The sequence below is a fragment of the Hylobates moloch genome, unplaced genomic scaffold (assembly GCF_009828535.3).
Source record: "Hylobates moloch isolate HMO894 unplaced genomic scaffold, HMol_V3 SCAFFOLD_6, whole genome shotgun sequence".
In the NCBI taxonomy this organism is placed as follows: Eukaryota; Metazoa; Chordata; class Mammalia; order Primates; family Hylobatidae; genus Hylobates; species Hylobates moloch.
In genome coordinates, this window is record NW_026652281.1 from 91,955,792 (window position 1) to 91,969,584 (window position 13,793).

Below are 13,793 nucleotides of genomic sequence, written 5' to 3' on the forward strand. Positions count from 1 at the left end.
GAAGGGTATTTTTTTATTATAGAAATTGACGGCCAGGTACAGTGGCTCACAACTGTACTCCCAGCACTTTGGGAGGTCGAGGCAGGCCGACTGCTTGATCTCAGGAGTTTAAGATCAGCCTGGTAACATGGCAAAACCCCACCTCTACAAAAAAATCAAAAATTAGCCAGGTATGGTGGTTCATGCCTGTGGTCCCAGCTACTAAGGAGACTGAAATGAGAGGATCACTTGAGCCCACAAGGTGGAAGCTGCAGTGAGCCGAGATCACACCATTGCACTCCAGCCCGGGGAAAAGAGTGACAGCCTGTCTCAAAAAAAAAAAAAGATATTTTTCATTAAGAAAAAAGTCCTCTTAATCTAGCAGAATAAAACTATCACATTATTTATGTTTCAGATTAAATTCCCATTTTTAAGTGAAAAATATTTTACAGGAGAGAGAAACTATGAATATAAGAAATTATTTAGTTTACAATATCAAATCGGTAATATGATAAATTATCTCAAAAGAATAAACAGTAACAAGCTAAAATAAAAGTATATACTATAGTATGATCTGACAGGCCTAAGTTAAATGTGTTTATTTTTAGGTATATCCTTCTCAAAGTTTGGATAATATTATATTAGTTGAAAGTTAGAGAATCAAAAAAAGGCAAACGTAAGTATCATTCTAACTGTGCTTTGCAATAAAATACATCTAAAGCAAATAAGTCAGTGTAAATGGATTTTTCAACAGATTTTCTGTCAAGATGAAATACAGTTGTATATTTTTCACATACAGATGTATTCACCTAAGATTACATATCCTATTATTTATATTGGGACTATTGTATTTTAATTACAATATTATTATATGATAATTAGCATTATGTATTTAAATGTTTCTTTTCTAATTTTACTTACACTAAATGTACTCAAAAATGAATGCTGTCAAACAAATAAAGTTTAACTCTGCTCTACCAAATTCCCAATGAGTAGTTCAAATTTAGTAAGTGTTTTGATATTAGCCAATTAGCTTCAGTTTATCTAATATCTCATTTTTTAATTAATAATACTAATTATGAGTAAGATAAAAGTATTTTGCCTTTGGCCTGAGGAAAAAGCAAATATAGCCATTAAATGTAAGGGCATACAATAATTTTTATTTCTTTTTTTTTTTTGAGACAGAGTCTCACTCTGTCACCCAGACTGGAGTGCAGTAGTGCAATGTCGGCTCACTGCAACCTCCGCCTCCCGGGTTCAAGCAATTCTCCTGCCTCAGCTTCCCAAGCAGGTGGGACTACAGACGTGCGCCACCACGCCCAACTAATTTTTTTTTGTATTTTTAGTAGAGACGGGGTTTCACCATATTGGCCAGGCTGGAGAATTTTTATTTCTACTGAACAGAAATTGGTATTTTCAGAAAGGTTTAAAAGAGTGAAAATTTTTTAAATCTTAAAATATTCATGAATACACTAGATTTTTCCTTCAAAATGAGGAGTACAGTTTACATATTCATTATTTTGTAAAATCTTTATACCCTACGTAAAGAAAGAATTACCTAAAATACCACACAAAAGCATTCAGTACCAGTACCCAACACACAAAAAGGAACTGAAATGCTTGTTAAAATGAAAGACCAAATATCCGTCTGTCATTTCAGGGGTGAAAATAACTTGTCAAACATCCAGCTTCCTTGAAAACAGAAATACAATCTGAGCAAGTCCTGCGTCCAGCATCTCACCTCTGCAGCCATGAAAGCCAAGGTGTGCATTCCGTGGGTGTAGCCGGTGATGCAGCAGACGGCCGCCAGTCCACAGCAGGAAAGCAGCATGGCAACCAACAGGGACAGGACTCGACCATGGCTGCTCATCGGCGTAGTGGGCGAGAAGGAAAGCTGAAAGGCACACAGTAGGAAACTGCTCATTCTTCTTCATGGAAGTGTTAAACTTCACTGAGAAATTCAAGGTCAATCTTGGCTTCTCTGCTTAGGGTTCTGTGCTAAGCACAGAAAAGCATCCCATTACTATATGGTCCCATTCTCCAATAACCCAAATATGAGCATGAGCTGATATTTAGAGATCCCTGTCATTTAATTTACTGAATATAACAATATGCATTATATTTTTATCCCTTACTCTCAAAGATCTTTCTCGCACTGGGATTATAAACCTCTAGAAGTAATGTTCCGAGGGTATACAACTCTCTCCTCTCACCTTCAACAGGACTCAGGACAGTGCCTGTTCTGTTGTGTTTCTTTCTCAGTCTTGCTCTAGTCCTCCTCTCTGAAACTGGCATTCCCAGTCTATTGGGCTAGGACAATTGAAATGCAATCCAGGCACAGATTTACCACTACTACAACGTGATGTCAGCATTATGCAAGGAGAGGCAACAGTCTGAAAAGAAGGCCTGGAGCTGCAACTCCTGAGGTCGCAGGTGGAGATTAAAAAAAACAGTTTGGGAGGTTAGAAGCTCCTGTTTGTGACTTCAAATGAGGGTTGAATGTGAAAGAAATAAAGGCTTTGAGAGTGAGATTAACTCAAACCAAGGTGCAAGGTCCATGTGGACTGGGTGAAGACAGGGAAAAATAAGGCCCTGGAGTGGGTTTAACTGAGGGGCAGCACTGTAGGTGCACATTTATCTGGGACTCATGAGACTACTTCAGGTCACTAATGGGTTGGAGGTTCACTCATACAGCTATGATCTGAAACCAAGTGACAGATCTTGTACCAGACATAAAAGGATTCACGTCTGCAACCAAGGAAGCTGAGGGAGCTAATTCAGTCCTGGCCCGGGGTGGAAATAGTATAAATTAGTCAGAAAGAAGAGCTCCAAGAACCAGAGTAAGCTGGGAGAGACAGAAGGAGACTAGAACAGAAAATATCTAGAGAAGACCAGATTTTATTGTTTATGTATCAAGGTTTCCTTGCACTGTGAACAAAACAGTATGCATAGGTGAAGTGACCCCACGTGAGCAGTAATGTAAACACTATGGGGTTGGGAAGAAAGCTCCCCAGGAGACAACGATTCTGTATCTCTTGGCTGCTGTAGAAAGTTCTTCAAGAAACAGGCAATAGGGGTCTGATCTAGAAGTCTTCCCAGGAGAGCTACCCTGACCACGCCTGCTGTGGCTCATTCACATTACACAATCCGAAGCTGACAAACGTGTGACTAAGCAAGCAAAAATCTTGGCTAAAAACTCACATATTCAAATCGATCCTTGCAGAGCTGAACCATCAGGTGCAGAAAGACAAGTCCGGCAAACCAGAGGCACCACATGACCACCTCTTCCACTGTCTGGACATTCAGCACACCAAAGATGAAAATGAACTTGTAGAAAATAAAATTCCAAAATTTGTCTTTGAGATGCTAAAAAAGAAAAATGTTTATGAAGGTGAGTACCATCACACCTACCCCATCTGAGGGAAGTTACCATAACAAAAGCTGGCTTCTATGGAAGATATATTCTGCACTTGGCTTTCTAACACTTGTCCTCAAGAAAACAGGAAAAAAAAAAAAAAAAAAAGCAGCCATCTGAAGAATAGAGGTAAGACACCCAGAAAGTAATCTGTAAACTTTGGACTATAACCCTAAATCAATTATGGAATGTTAGCTATTCAAAGGATAGTGATATTAGTTTAGTAACTTATTAAGAAATAGGCCAGGGGCAGTGGCTCATATCTGTAATCCCAGCACTTTTGGAGGCTGAGAGGGGTAGACAGCCTGAGCTCAAGAGTTTGAGATAAGCCTGGGCAACATGGTGAAACCCCGTCTCTACCAAAAAAAAAAAATACAAAAATTAGCTGGGAATGGTGGTGCACACCTGCAGTCCCACCTACTCAGGAGGCTAAGGTGGGAGGATTGCTTGAGCCCAGGAGATCGAGGCTACAGTGAGCCATCATCATGCCACTGCACTCCAGCCTGGGTGACAGAGCAAGACCTTCTCTCAAAAAAAAGAAAAAAATGCTTACATTTTTAATGCACAATGAAAAAGAACGGCAAGGGCTATCATTTTTACTACTTCTACCTTCCAGATTCTTACACAATAGAAAAGATAAGACTTTAAAAAAAAAAATTCTTCAAATTAAAAAATAACACAACCACTTGCCAGTCCATAATAAATGGGGCATAAAAAGTACAAAGAAAATGAAAAATGATGCCTTAACATTTTTATGAATTTTCTTGTCTTTTCCCTATGTACAAAACACATTAATTTTTGTACAATGCTTTCTTTCACCTATCGTATTGTGAGAACCTTACCAATGTCAATGAATATTCTCTGAATACACCAGTATACTGTTTCAATGGCTAAAGATGGACACTGAAACCATTTTAAAATTTTCACCATTCAAAAAAACATTATGAGGGCCAGGCGTCGTGGCTCATGCACCAAATCCCAGCACTTTGGGAGGCCAGGGCAGGCGGATCACTTGAGCCCAGGAGTTCGAGACCAGCCTGGGTAACATGGCAAAATCCTGTCTCTACTAAAAATACAAAAATTAGCTGAGCATGGTGGCACATGCCTGTAATCCCAGCTACTCGGGAGGCTAAGGCACGAGAATTGCTTGAACCTGGGAGGTCGAAGTTGCAGGGAGCCATGATCATGCCACTGCACTCCAGCCTGGGCAACAGAGCGAGACTCTGTCTCAAAAAAAAAAAAAAAATTGTGATGAATATTTTTGTATGTATCTTTGTATGAGTTACTTCAGCACTGTCAAATCAAAAACTGCAAAGATTTTTATGGTTTATAGTAAAATCTACCTAACTTCCAAAGCCGCCCTATAAGTGTACATTCTCATGGGCAGTGTGTATGCATATTTGCTTCACTGTACTCTTTTACACAGAGGGCTTCCAGTTTTAACAATCTTCACTAACCCTGAAATAGGAGAGCAATAAGGAGGGTCTAGTTCCCCCACATGTTAAAAAAGACTATCAAGCCATCTAGGGGGGATCAGGGAGAACTGACTCAAGATGATAAGAATGGAAGCATGATTCTAAGTATACTTTTTTTTTTTTTTTTTTTAAAAGAGACAGGGTCTCAATCTGTCATCCTGGCTGGAGTGCAGTGGCCCAGTAGTAGCTCACTGCAGCCCCAAACTCCTGCACTCAAGCAATCCTCCCACCTCAGCGTCCTGAGTAGCTGGGATTACAGGCATGTATCCCATGACATCATGCCCGGCTAATGTTTTTTATATTTATATTTTGCAGAGATGGGGCCTACCTCTGTTGCCAAGGCTGGTCGCAAACTCCTGGCTCAAGTGATCCCACCTTGGTCTCCCAAAAGAATGCTTTTATATGTAATTTGGAACCATGTAAATGTTTCATAAATTCAAAAAATAAACACGAAAAAGCAAAATGTACTATAAATTAATAACGTGACTCCTTAAAGATTTTGAGAGCTTAAACACACTGTACTCTGACCGGACATCTTTTGTAGAGAACAAAATAAAGTGGAAAAAAATCATAGAGTATGCCCTAACTCTATCTACCAAAAGGGCAGAGACACCCTAGTAGCAATGAGCACACTCAGCCAGTATACAATTTGGCTTCTAAATATCATTGCCCATAATGTGAACTAGGAATCACTGGTGAATGTCTGTTTCCAGACCTGGTGCAGGGAAAGTACAAGGTGAACTTAGGACATTTTGTGCCCTGGTTTTGAATGACACTGCCACTTGGCTCTGCCATTTAGTTTCTGTGTGACCTTGGGAAAGTCACTTAACATCCCTGTGCTTTAGTTTCCTCATCCATACAATAGGTCTTATAGACATATACCTCATAGAATTGTTGGGGGAATTATACATAATATATGTGAAATGGTTAGACAAGTGCCATACTAGGCACTAAGCACTTAAAAAAACATCAAAAAGCTTCCTTGCTCTAAACCTCCACTTAACATTTTAACCATTTTAGATATTCGATGTCTTTGCCTCTAGCATTACTCTATTTCTAGAACTTTAAGCACCCACAGAGCAAACCCATGTCAATCCTAGAGATTTCTAACTCAAAATGGTTCCTAATTGATGCTACTGGATGACACTAAACATAAAATAAACCAACATAGAACAGCAGGGAAGATGCGATTGATGCTGAAAAAACCGAAAGTGGAGCTGGATAAGAAATATGCTCATTATAATTACCTCTGATCTAGTTAAAAAATATCTAAAATACTCCAAGGTTATACTTTCTATAAATTTCAACCTGACAGAACTAACCTTTTAGGGAAAAGAAAGTATATAAAGCCCACTGGTGCCAGATCAATCCTCCAAGCCTGCCTGGCCTGACCAATTTCTGGTCCACAAAAAATTTTAAGAAAAACTTGAAGTATCAAAAGAAGCATTTAAGCCAGCAGAAGTGGTTCGCACCTATAATTCCAGCACTTTGGGGGCTGAGGCAGGCGGACCTCTTGAACTCAACAGTTTGAGACCAACCTGGGCAGCATGGTGAAATTCCGTCTCTACAAATACCAAAACAATTAGCCGGGTGTGACATATGCCTGTAGTCTCAGGTACTCAGGAGGCTGAGATGGGAGGAGGCTGCCTGAGCCCAGGAGGTTGAGACTGCAGTGAGCGGAGATCACACCACTGCTCTCCAGCCTGGGTGACAGAGCAAGACCCTGCCTCAAAAAAAAAAAAAAAAAAAAAAATACAAAAAACAAAAAGGCAGCATTTAGAACCTATCTGGGAGACCACTACAGTTGATACTGGAGAAAGTGCTGAAAATATTCTGGGAATACAAAATAGTCCTGTTCACAATGGCATCCAAGGGCTCAACCACCAAGTAATACGTGTCAGCTCTAAACTAGGACTTCAGCTGATTTTATAAAAGGAAATTTGGGTTGAAAAGGGTAGGTAAGGAGAGAATGGAACACTCTGAACATAAAGTAAAGCTGCTGTTGTACTTTTCATATAGCAGGTTCCTGTGTCTTATCACTGGGATAAGATAGAAAAAAACACAATTTTGTTCTTATGTTGTGATTTTGAAGGCCGGTTCTAAATTCTTACTTTAAAACATACCATGCCGGGCACAGTGGCTCACGCCTGTAATCCCAGCACTTTGGGAGGCCAAGGCACGTGGATCACCTGAGGTCAGGAGTTTGAGACCAGCCTGGCCAACATGGCGAAACCCTGTCTCTACTAAAAATACACAAATTAGCTGTGGTACACACCTGTATTCCCAGCTACTTGGGAGGTTGACGCAGGAGAAGTGCTTGAACCCGGGAGGCAGAGGTTGCAGTGAGCTGAGATTGCACCACTTGTACTGCAGCCTGGGTGACAGAGCAAGACTCCGTCTCAAAAAAAAAAAAAAAATTATTCTGCACTCTACCCACTCAAATCCTCAGGGAACTGCCAATCTATACAGTATGCTTGTGGCATAATTCTTCATTGAAAGCGTCCCCTGCCCATTCTGAGTCACTTTCCAGTGTCAGACAATCTCACCCAAAACAAGAACAAATCTCCTAATTTTATGCTTTTAGAACAATGATTCTTAATTCACCTTCCCACAGAGAAAATTATCTTGGTAAATTCTTTTGGAAAAGAACTCACATTCTACACAGTGACATTTATGATCATTCAAAATAAAACAAATCAAGGCTTCTTTAAAAATGACATTCCTAAAAGTCATGAAGAAAAACAGCTATAAAAAACAATATTGGGACAACTTGGCTACACTGAATATGGACTGTGGATTAGACAAAGTATTTTTTCAATGTTAAATTTCCTAATTTTAATCACTGTGCTGTAAAAATGCCTTTGTTCTTAGAAAATACAAACTGAAGTATTTCGGGGTAAAGGGGCAATGATGTCCACAACTTACTCTCAAATGAATCAGAAAAAAAGTATGTATAAATAAAAAGTGAATATTAAAGCAAATGGAACAAAATATTAACAACTGGCGAATCTGGATAAAGGGTATATAGGAGTTTTCTGTAGTATTCATGGAACTTTTCCACACATCTGAAATCATAAGAAATACAAAGTTTAAAAAAAAAAATCTAGTCACAAGAATCCATCCTTTCAGTGTAGACTTACCTGTCTCTCACTCACTCGAAGAGGGCCAAACACAATACACTGGATGAGCTTAGCCACCAACATCAAAACACAGCAAGCAGTATTTACTAGAACCTGTAAACAAATCAGAGAAAGGAAGTTTATTTCTTCCTGCTGAAAAATAAAAGCAGCTCTAAAAATCTCATATTAGGAATTCAGCCATCATTTCCAGTGACTGAGCCTTTCTGGTTCTCTCCCAATGCAAGATAAGTAATATCTGAAAAGGCACGCTGTTCTGGGCAGTGGGTGTCAGGGATGAGGACGGGAAAGAGAGGCACCAGCTCACCAGCTAAGTCACATTTCTTGTCCCAATATGCACCCTCCAGCAGGCCACCTTAATCTTTCAACCTTAACTGAATTGTGTATATACTTTGTACTGTATGTGCAAAACTACACAAACCTTGTAAACTGCAGGTCCTTCCCAAGTACCTCATTTCCAACATTATTTTGATAGCCTTGAAGAAAACTGTTCTAGAAATTGAAGTTACCATGAATAGTAAAACCCAGCACCCAGAGATTCTGCCCTGCCAAACAAATAGGAGGTGGGGGTAGGAGTGTGGATGGTCACAAAAAAGTCTCATCATAAGGAACTAATAACAAAAATATATATATACAGAGAGAATATTTTAACATTTATTGGAATGGAAAAATCTTTCAACCAAAAGATCAATGTTCTCCATGCTTGGTGTTGGCTTTGAAGTAAAGGTTCTGTGGCACTGCAGCGGGGTGGAATGGGTTAAACAGAAGGAAAAGAAAACCAGCGAGGGGGGGTAAGAGATGAAAGGCAACCTGGGGACACCAATGCAAAACCAAGGCCTTCTTCAACAGTCTATGAGAAAACTTGAAAAAACAACAAAACAAAACAAAACAAAACAAAACCCTAAATGATGAATATCCTTACACCTAAACACCAAATCTTAATGCTTACAAAATGGAAGAGTTGGCTGTCCCCAACCCAGAGATTAGTATGGGGTATCACATTACTCTGAATGACTCCAAAAAGCCAAAAGGACCTTGATAAAAACAGTACAGATGACTTGTTGAGCAAATGAAAAGGAACTCCAATTCAATGTAAAGCTTCTTCTGCCTCTGATTCACTACGTTTACCACATTACCCTTGCCAAGTCATTCTTCCCTCTACTTTTAAAAGCAAATGATAATTTTAAAGAAGAAAGAAAAGGGATAGAGGAGAGTAATTTAAGAAAGCAAGATCCCTGAGATCACCTCAGGGTCTGTTTAGTACCTCACGCCATCCCTCCTTTGGGAGAACACTTAAGGGCAGCCCTGATTCATTACAAATGATTAAATTTAGTTCTATTCTGTCTGCCTAATGGGCCAAAGAAGTATGTAATATATTTTTAAAGGATTGAAACAAAAATAGTTCTGCTAAAGAAATAAACTGTTTTGGTACTTAAATCCTTCAAATAACCAGGAACAAAAGCCCAAACTAGTTGCCCCAAACATTCTAATTTGTGTAACAGGCCTATTCAAAATGGTCCAGATCACCAGGAGCGTGGTGGCTCACACTTGTAATCCTGGCACTCTGGGAGACCAAGGTGGGGGGACTGCTTGAGGCCAGGAGTTTGAGACCAGCCTGGGCAACACAGCAAAACCTTGCCTCTACTGAAAAATATATAAATTTTTTTAAAAAGAAAAAACAATTCAGGTAACTTGAAATGTTCATTTTTAAGGTGCGAAATAGATGCTAAAAAGACTCACCTTCATTGTGATCTAACCAGTCAATCTCAGCCACATTAACTAAGAGAAATGTCGTAAGACAAAGCCACAACCCCTCATGTCACATCCCCCAGCCAAACATGCCCCTGCTTTATTAGGACGCAATTTCTTAAAATAATTCTTCCTGTTTTTACATGTAATCAGTCATATGAATTTAAAAAATAAATGCAACACATTTAGCACTTGTTCGAGGCATGTGGGAAATCAGAAAAATGAGGGAGCTCTGAACCCTAAACTCGAAGAGCTTTTAGAATCTGCAAGAGATAGAACATGGTAAGCAATCTAACAGAAGGCCAAGCAGGCTACTATGAGAGTAATGATAGAGAAAAAAAACAAATTTAGGGTCACTTAAACATTTCTCTATTCAAAACAGCACTGTCACACACATCTTAAGTTATCAAACAAAAAATAAAGTATTATTTACTATTTCTCAAACTCTTTTTAAATAAAAGTCTATTTATTTATTTTTTTTCTGACAGTCTCACTCTGTTGCCCAAACTAAAGCACAATGGTGCAATCTCCGCTCACTGCAACCTTGGCCTTCCAGGTTCAAGTTATTCTCCTGTATCAGCCTCTCAAGAAGCTGGGATTACAGCTGTGAGCTACCACACTAATTTTTGTATTTTTTTGTAGAGACATGGTTTCACCATGCTGCCCGGGCTGGTCTCAAACTCCTGGGCTCAAGTGATCCATCTGCCTCGGCCTCCCAAAGTACTGGGATTACAGGCATGAGCCACTGCGCCCAGCCTAAATAAGTCTTTGAATTCAAATAAGGTATAAAAAATGTGTATCTTTAATTTATCCAAAAAAAAGGTAAAAGTCTCTTACAATCCCATCACCCATAGAACAACCACTTCCCATTTTAATTTAAATGAAGATTTGAAAATTAACATGGCTAAGCAGGAAAAAAAAAGCTTAAGTATACTGATACTAAAAAGGGAATTTATGTAAAAAGGAGATAAGCTGTTTTGAACTTTGTAACCAAAGCTACAAAGGATTGAAAGCAATCCTTATTTTAAGATTATAAACAAAGTTTTTTAAAACACCTTAATGATTATTAATAACTATTCCATGTCTATTTATAGAAAATTGCCTTAATTATAATGATTATATGTTAATTACAAATACTGACCGGGCACAGTAGCTCACACCTATAATCCCAGCACTTTGGGAGGCCAAGGTGGGGGTATTGCTTGAACTCAGCAGTTCAAGACCAGCCTGGCCAACACAGTGAAACCCCATCTCTACAAAAGATACAAAAATTAGCCGGGTGGGGTGGTGTACACCTGTAGTCCCAGCTACTGAGGAGGCTGAGGTGGGAGGATCTCTTGAGCCCAGGAGGTCAAGGCTGCAGGGAACCGTGACTGCACCACTGCACTGCTCCAGCCTGGGCAACAGAATGAGGCCTTGTCTCAAATACATAAATAAATAATATTGTGTCATACATATAACTTCTCAACTTCAGTTAACAAAGGCTTGAAAAATTGTAAATACAATTGAGCAACCCTAATGCAAAAATCCAAAATCTGAAATGCTCCAAAATCCAAAACTTTCTGAGCACCAACATGGCGCCACAAGTGGAAAATTCCACACCTGACCTCATGTGACTAGTCGGAGTCAAAATGCAGACTTACAACAGTTTACACAGTGTCCCTAATGGAAGAATGAAACTACCTTCAGGGTATGTGTGTGAATAAGATGTATATGAAACAGAGGAATTTCATGTTTACATTTGGGTCCCATCCCCAAAATATTTCATTATGTATATGCAAATATTCCAAAATCCAGGAAAAAAAATCCCAAATCCAAAACTTCGGTCCTAAGCATTTTGGATAAAGTATTCTCAACCTATACTGAAAGAAACATAACTGGAGCATTCCTCATTTAAAAGCAAATCCCATTGGCTCATGTCTATAATCCCAGTACTTTGGAAGGCCAAGGTGGGTTGCTTGAGTCCAGGAGTTCGAGACCAGACTGAGCAACATGGCAAAACCCCATCTCTACTAAAAACACAAAAAATGTAGCCAGACGCGGTGGTGTGTGCCTGTAGTCCCAGCTACTCGGGAGGCTAAGGTGGGAGAATCACCCTAGACACAGGGAGGTCGAGGCTGCAATGAGCCCAAATCACACCACTGTACTCTAGCCTGGGCAATCGGAGTGAGACTTTGATTCAAAAAAAAAAAAACTGCTTAAAAAAGTAAACTAAAATAAATAAAATAAATCCCTGAATCAGGCGCAGTGGAACATGCCTGTAATCCCAGCACTTTGGGAGGCGGACGAGGGAGAATCACGAGGTCAGGAGTTCGAGACCAGCCTGACCAACATGGTGCAACCCCATCTCTACTAAAAATACAAAAATTAGCCAGGGGTGGTAGTGCTCTCCTGTAATCCCAGCTACTCAGGAGGCTGAGGCAGGAGAATCACTTGAACCCGGGAGGCGTAGGTTGCAGTGAGCCGAGTTCGTGCCACTGCACTCCAGCCTAGGTGACAGAGTGAGGCTCTATCTCAAAAAAAAAAAAAAAAAAAAAAAAAAAAAGGCCGGGCACGGTGGCTCACGCCTGTAATCCCAGCACTTTGGGAGGCTGAGAAGGGTGGATCATGAGGTCAGGAGATCGAGACCATCCTGGCTAACTCAGTCAAACTTCATCTCTACTAAAAATACAAAAAATTAGCCGGGCGCGTGGTGGGCGCCTGTAGTCCCAGCTACTCGGGAGGCTGAGGCAGGAGAACAGAGTGAACCCGGGAGGCGGAGCTTGCAGTGAACCGAGATCGCGCCACTGCACTCCAGCCTGGGTGACAGAGTGAGACTCCGTCTCAAAAAAAAGAAATATGTGCACATACATGTTTGTATAATATGTAGGTGTGAATTGTCAAGGACTTGATCAATTTGGGTGTTTCTTAAGTCTCCTACTTAACAACAGTACTTACTACAAGAATTTGATAATTGCCATTTCTGGAAGAAAGAAGCAGGTAACAGAGAGAGAGAGATCTACTTTTCACTGCATGTCACTTCTGTATCCTTTAACTTTTTTTTTTTTTTTTTAATTTTAGACAGAGTCTCACTCTGTCGCCCAGGCTGGACTGCAGCGGTGGGTTCTTGGCTCACTGCAACTTCCACCTCCCAGTTTCAAGCGATTCTCCTGCCTTAGCTTCCCAAGTAGCTGGGATTACAGGCACCTGCCACCATGCCTGGCTAATTTTTGTATTTTTAGTAGAGACAGGTTTCACCATGTTGGCCAGGCTGGTCTCAATCTCCTGACCTCAGGTGATCCTCCCGCCTCGGCCTCCCAAAGTGCTGAGATTACAGGCGTGAGCCACCATGCCAGGCCTGTACCCCTTAACTTTTGTACCCTGAGCATGCATTATCTATTTTTTTAAATTTTTTTAAAGTTTAGAATCTACTAAACTAACCTGACTAGTTCTGCAATTCCACATTATTTTTCTCACCATATGATGACAAACTGATGAGTAACAAACCAAAACAAGTTCTCCTGTTACAGCACAATATTTCAACTATGGCCAGGCGTGGTGGCTCATGCCTGTAATCTCAGCACTTTGGGAGGCCAAGGTGGGTGGATCACCTGAGGTCAGCAGTTCAAGACCAGCCTGGCCAGCATGGTGAAATCCCGTCTCTACTAAAAATACAAAAAATTAGCTGGGCATGGTGGCGCACGCCTGTAATCCCAGCTACTTGGGTGGCTGAGGCAGGAGAATTACTTGAACCCAGGAGGCAGAGATTGCAGTGAGCCGAGATCGTGCCATTGCACTCCAGCCTGGGCGACAGAGAAAGACTCTGTCTCAAAAAAAAAAAAAAAAAAAAAAAAATTTCAACTATATTAAAACACTTCAGAATGTTTCTCACAGCTATAGTGCTGTTCAAGTCATTTTGTAAAAACTCACCAAATGCCTTTTTTTTTTCCAGTCTACACAAAATAAAAACAAGTTTTACTTGTCCCCGTTCAGAGTGTAGCAGGTCAGGCAGCAGCGATCCCAGCAACCCTGACTTACTCAAGGCTCAAAGTTAATTCC

General features: G+C 40.3%; 1 protein-coding gene across 3 annotated transcripts in view; it reads right to left on the reverse strand.

Moving 5' to 3' along the window:
- The window catches only part of AMFR (autocrine motility factor receptor), a 68,677-nt gene that overhangs the window by 49,335 nt on the left and 5,549 nt on the right, over positions 1–13,793 (reverse strand). For all 3 annotated transcript variants that reach the window (XM_032157376.2, XM_058441000.1, XM_058440999.1), the window contains exons 2-4: positions 8,010–8,102; positions 3,181–3,345; positions 1,721–1,873 (exon numbers count right to left, since the gene is read on the reverse strand). In XM_032157376.2, coding sequence (XP_032013267.1) covers positions 1,721–1,873; positions 3,181–3,345; positions 8,010–8,102 — 411 coding nt within the window. The remainder of the gene's footprint in view (positions 1–1,720; positions 1,874–3,180; positions 3,346–8,009; positions 8,103–13,793) is intronic.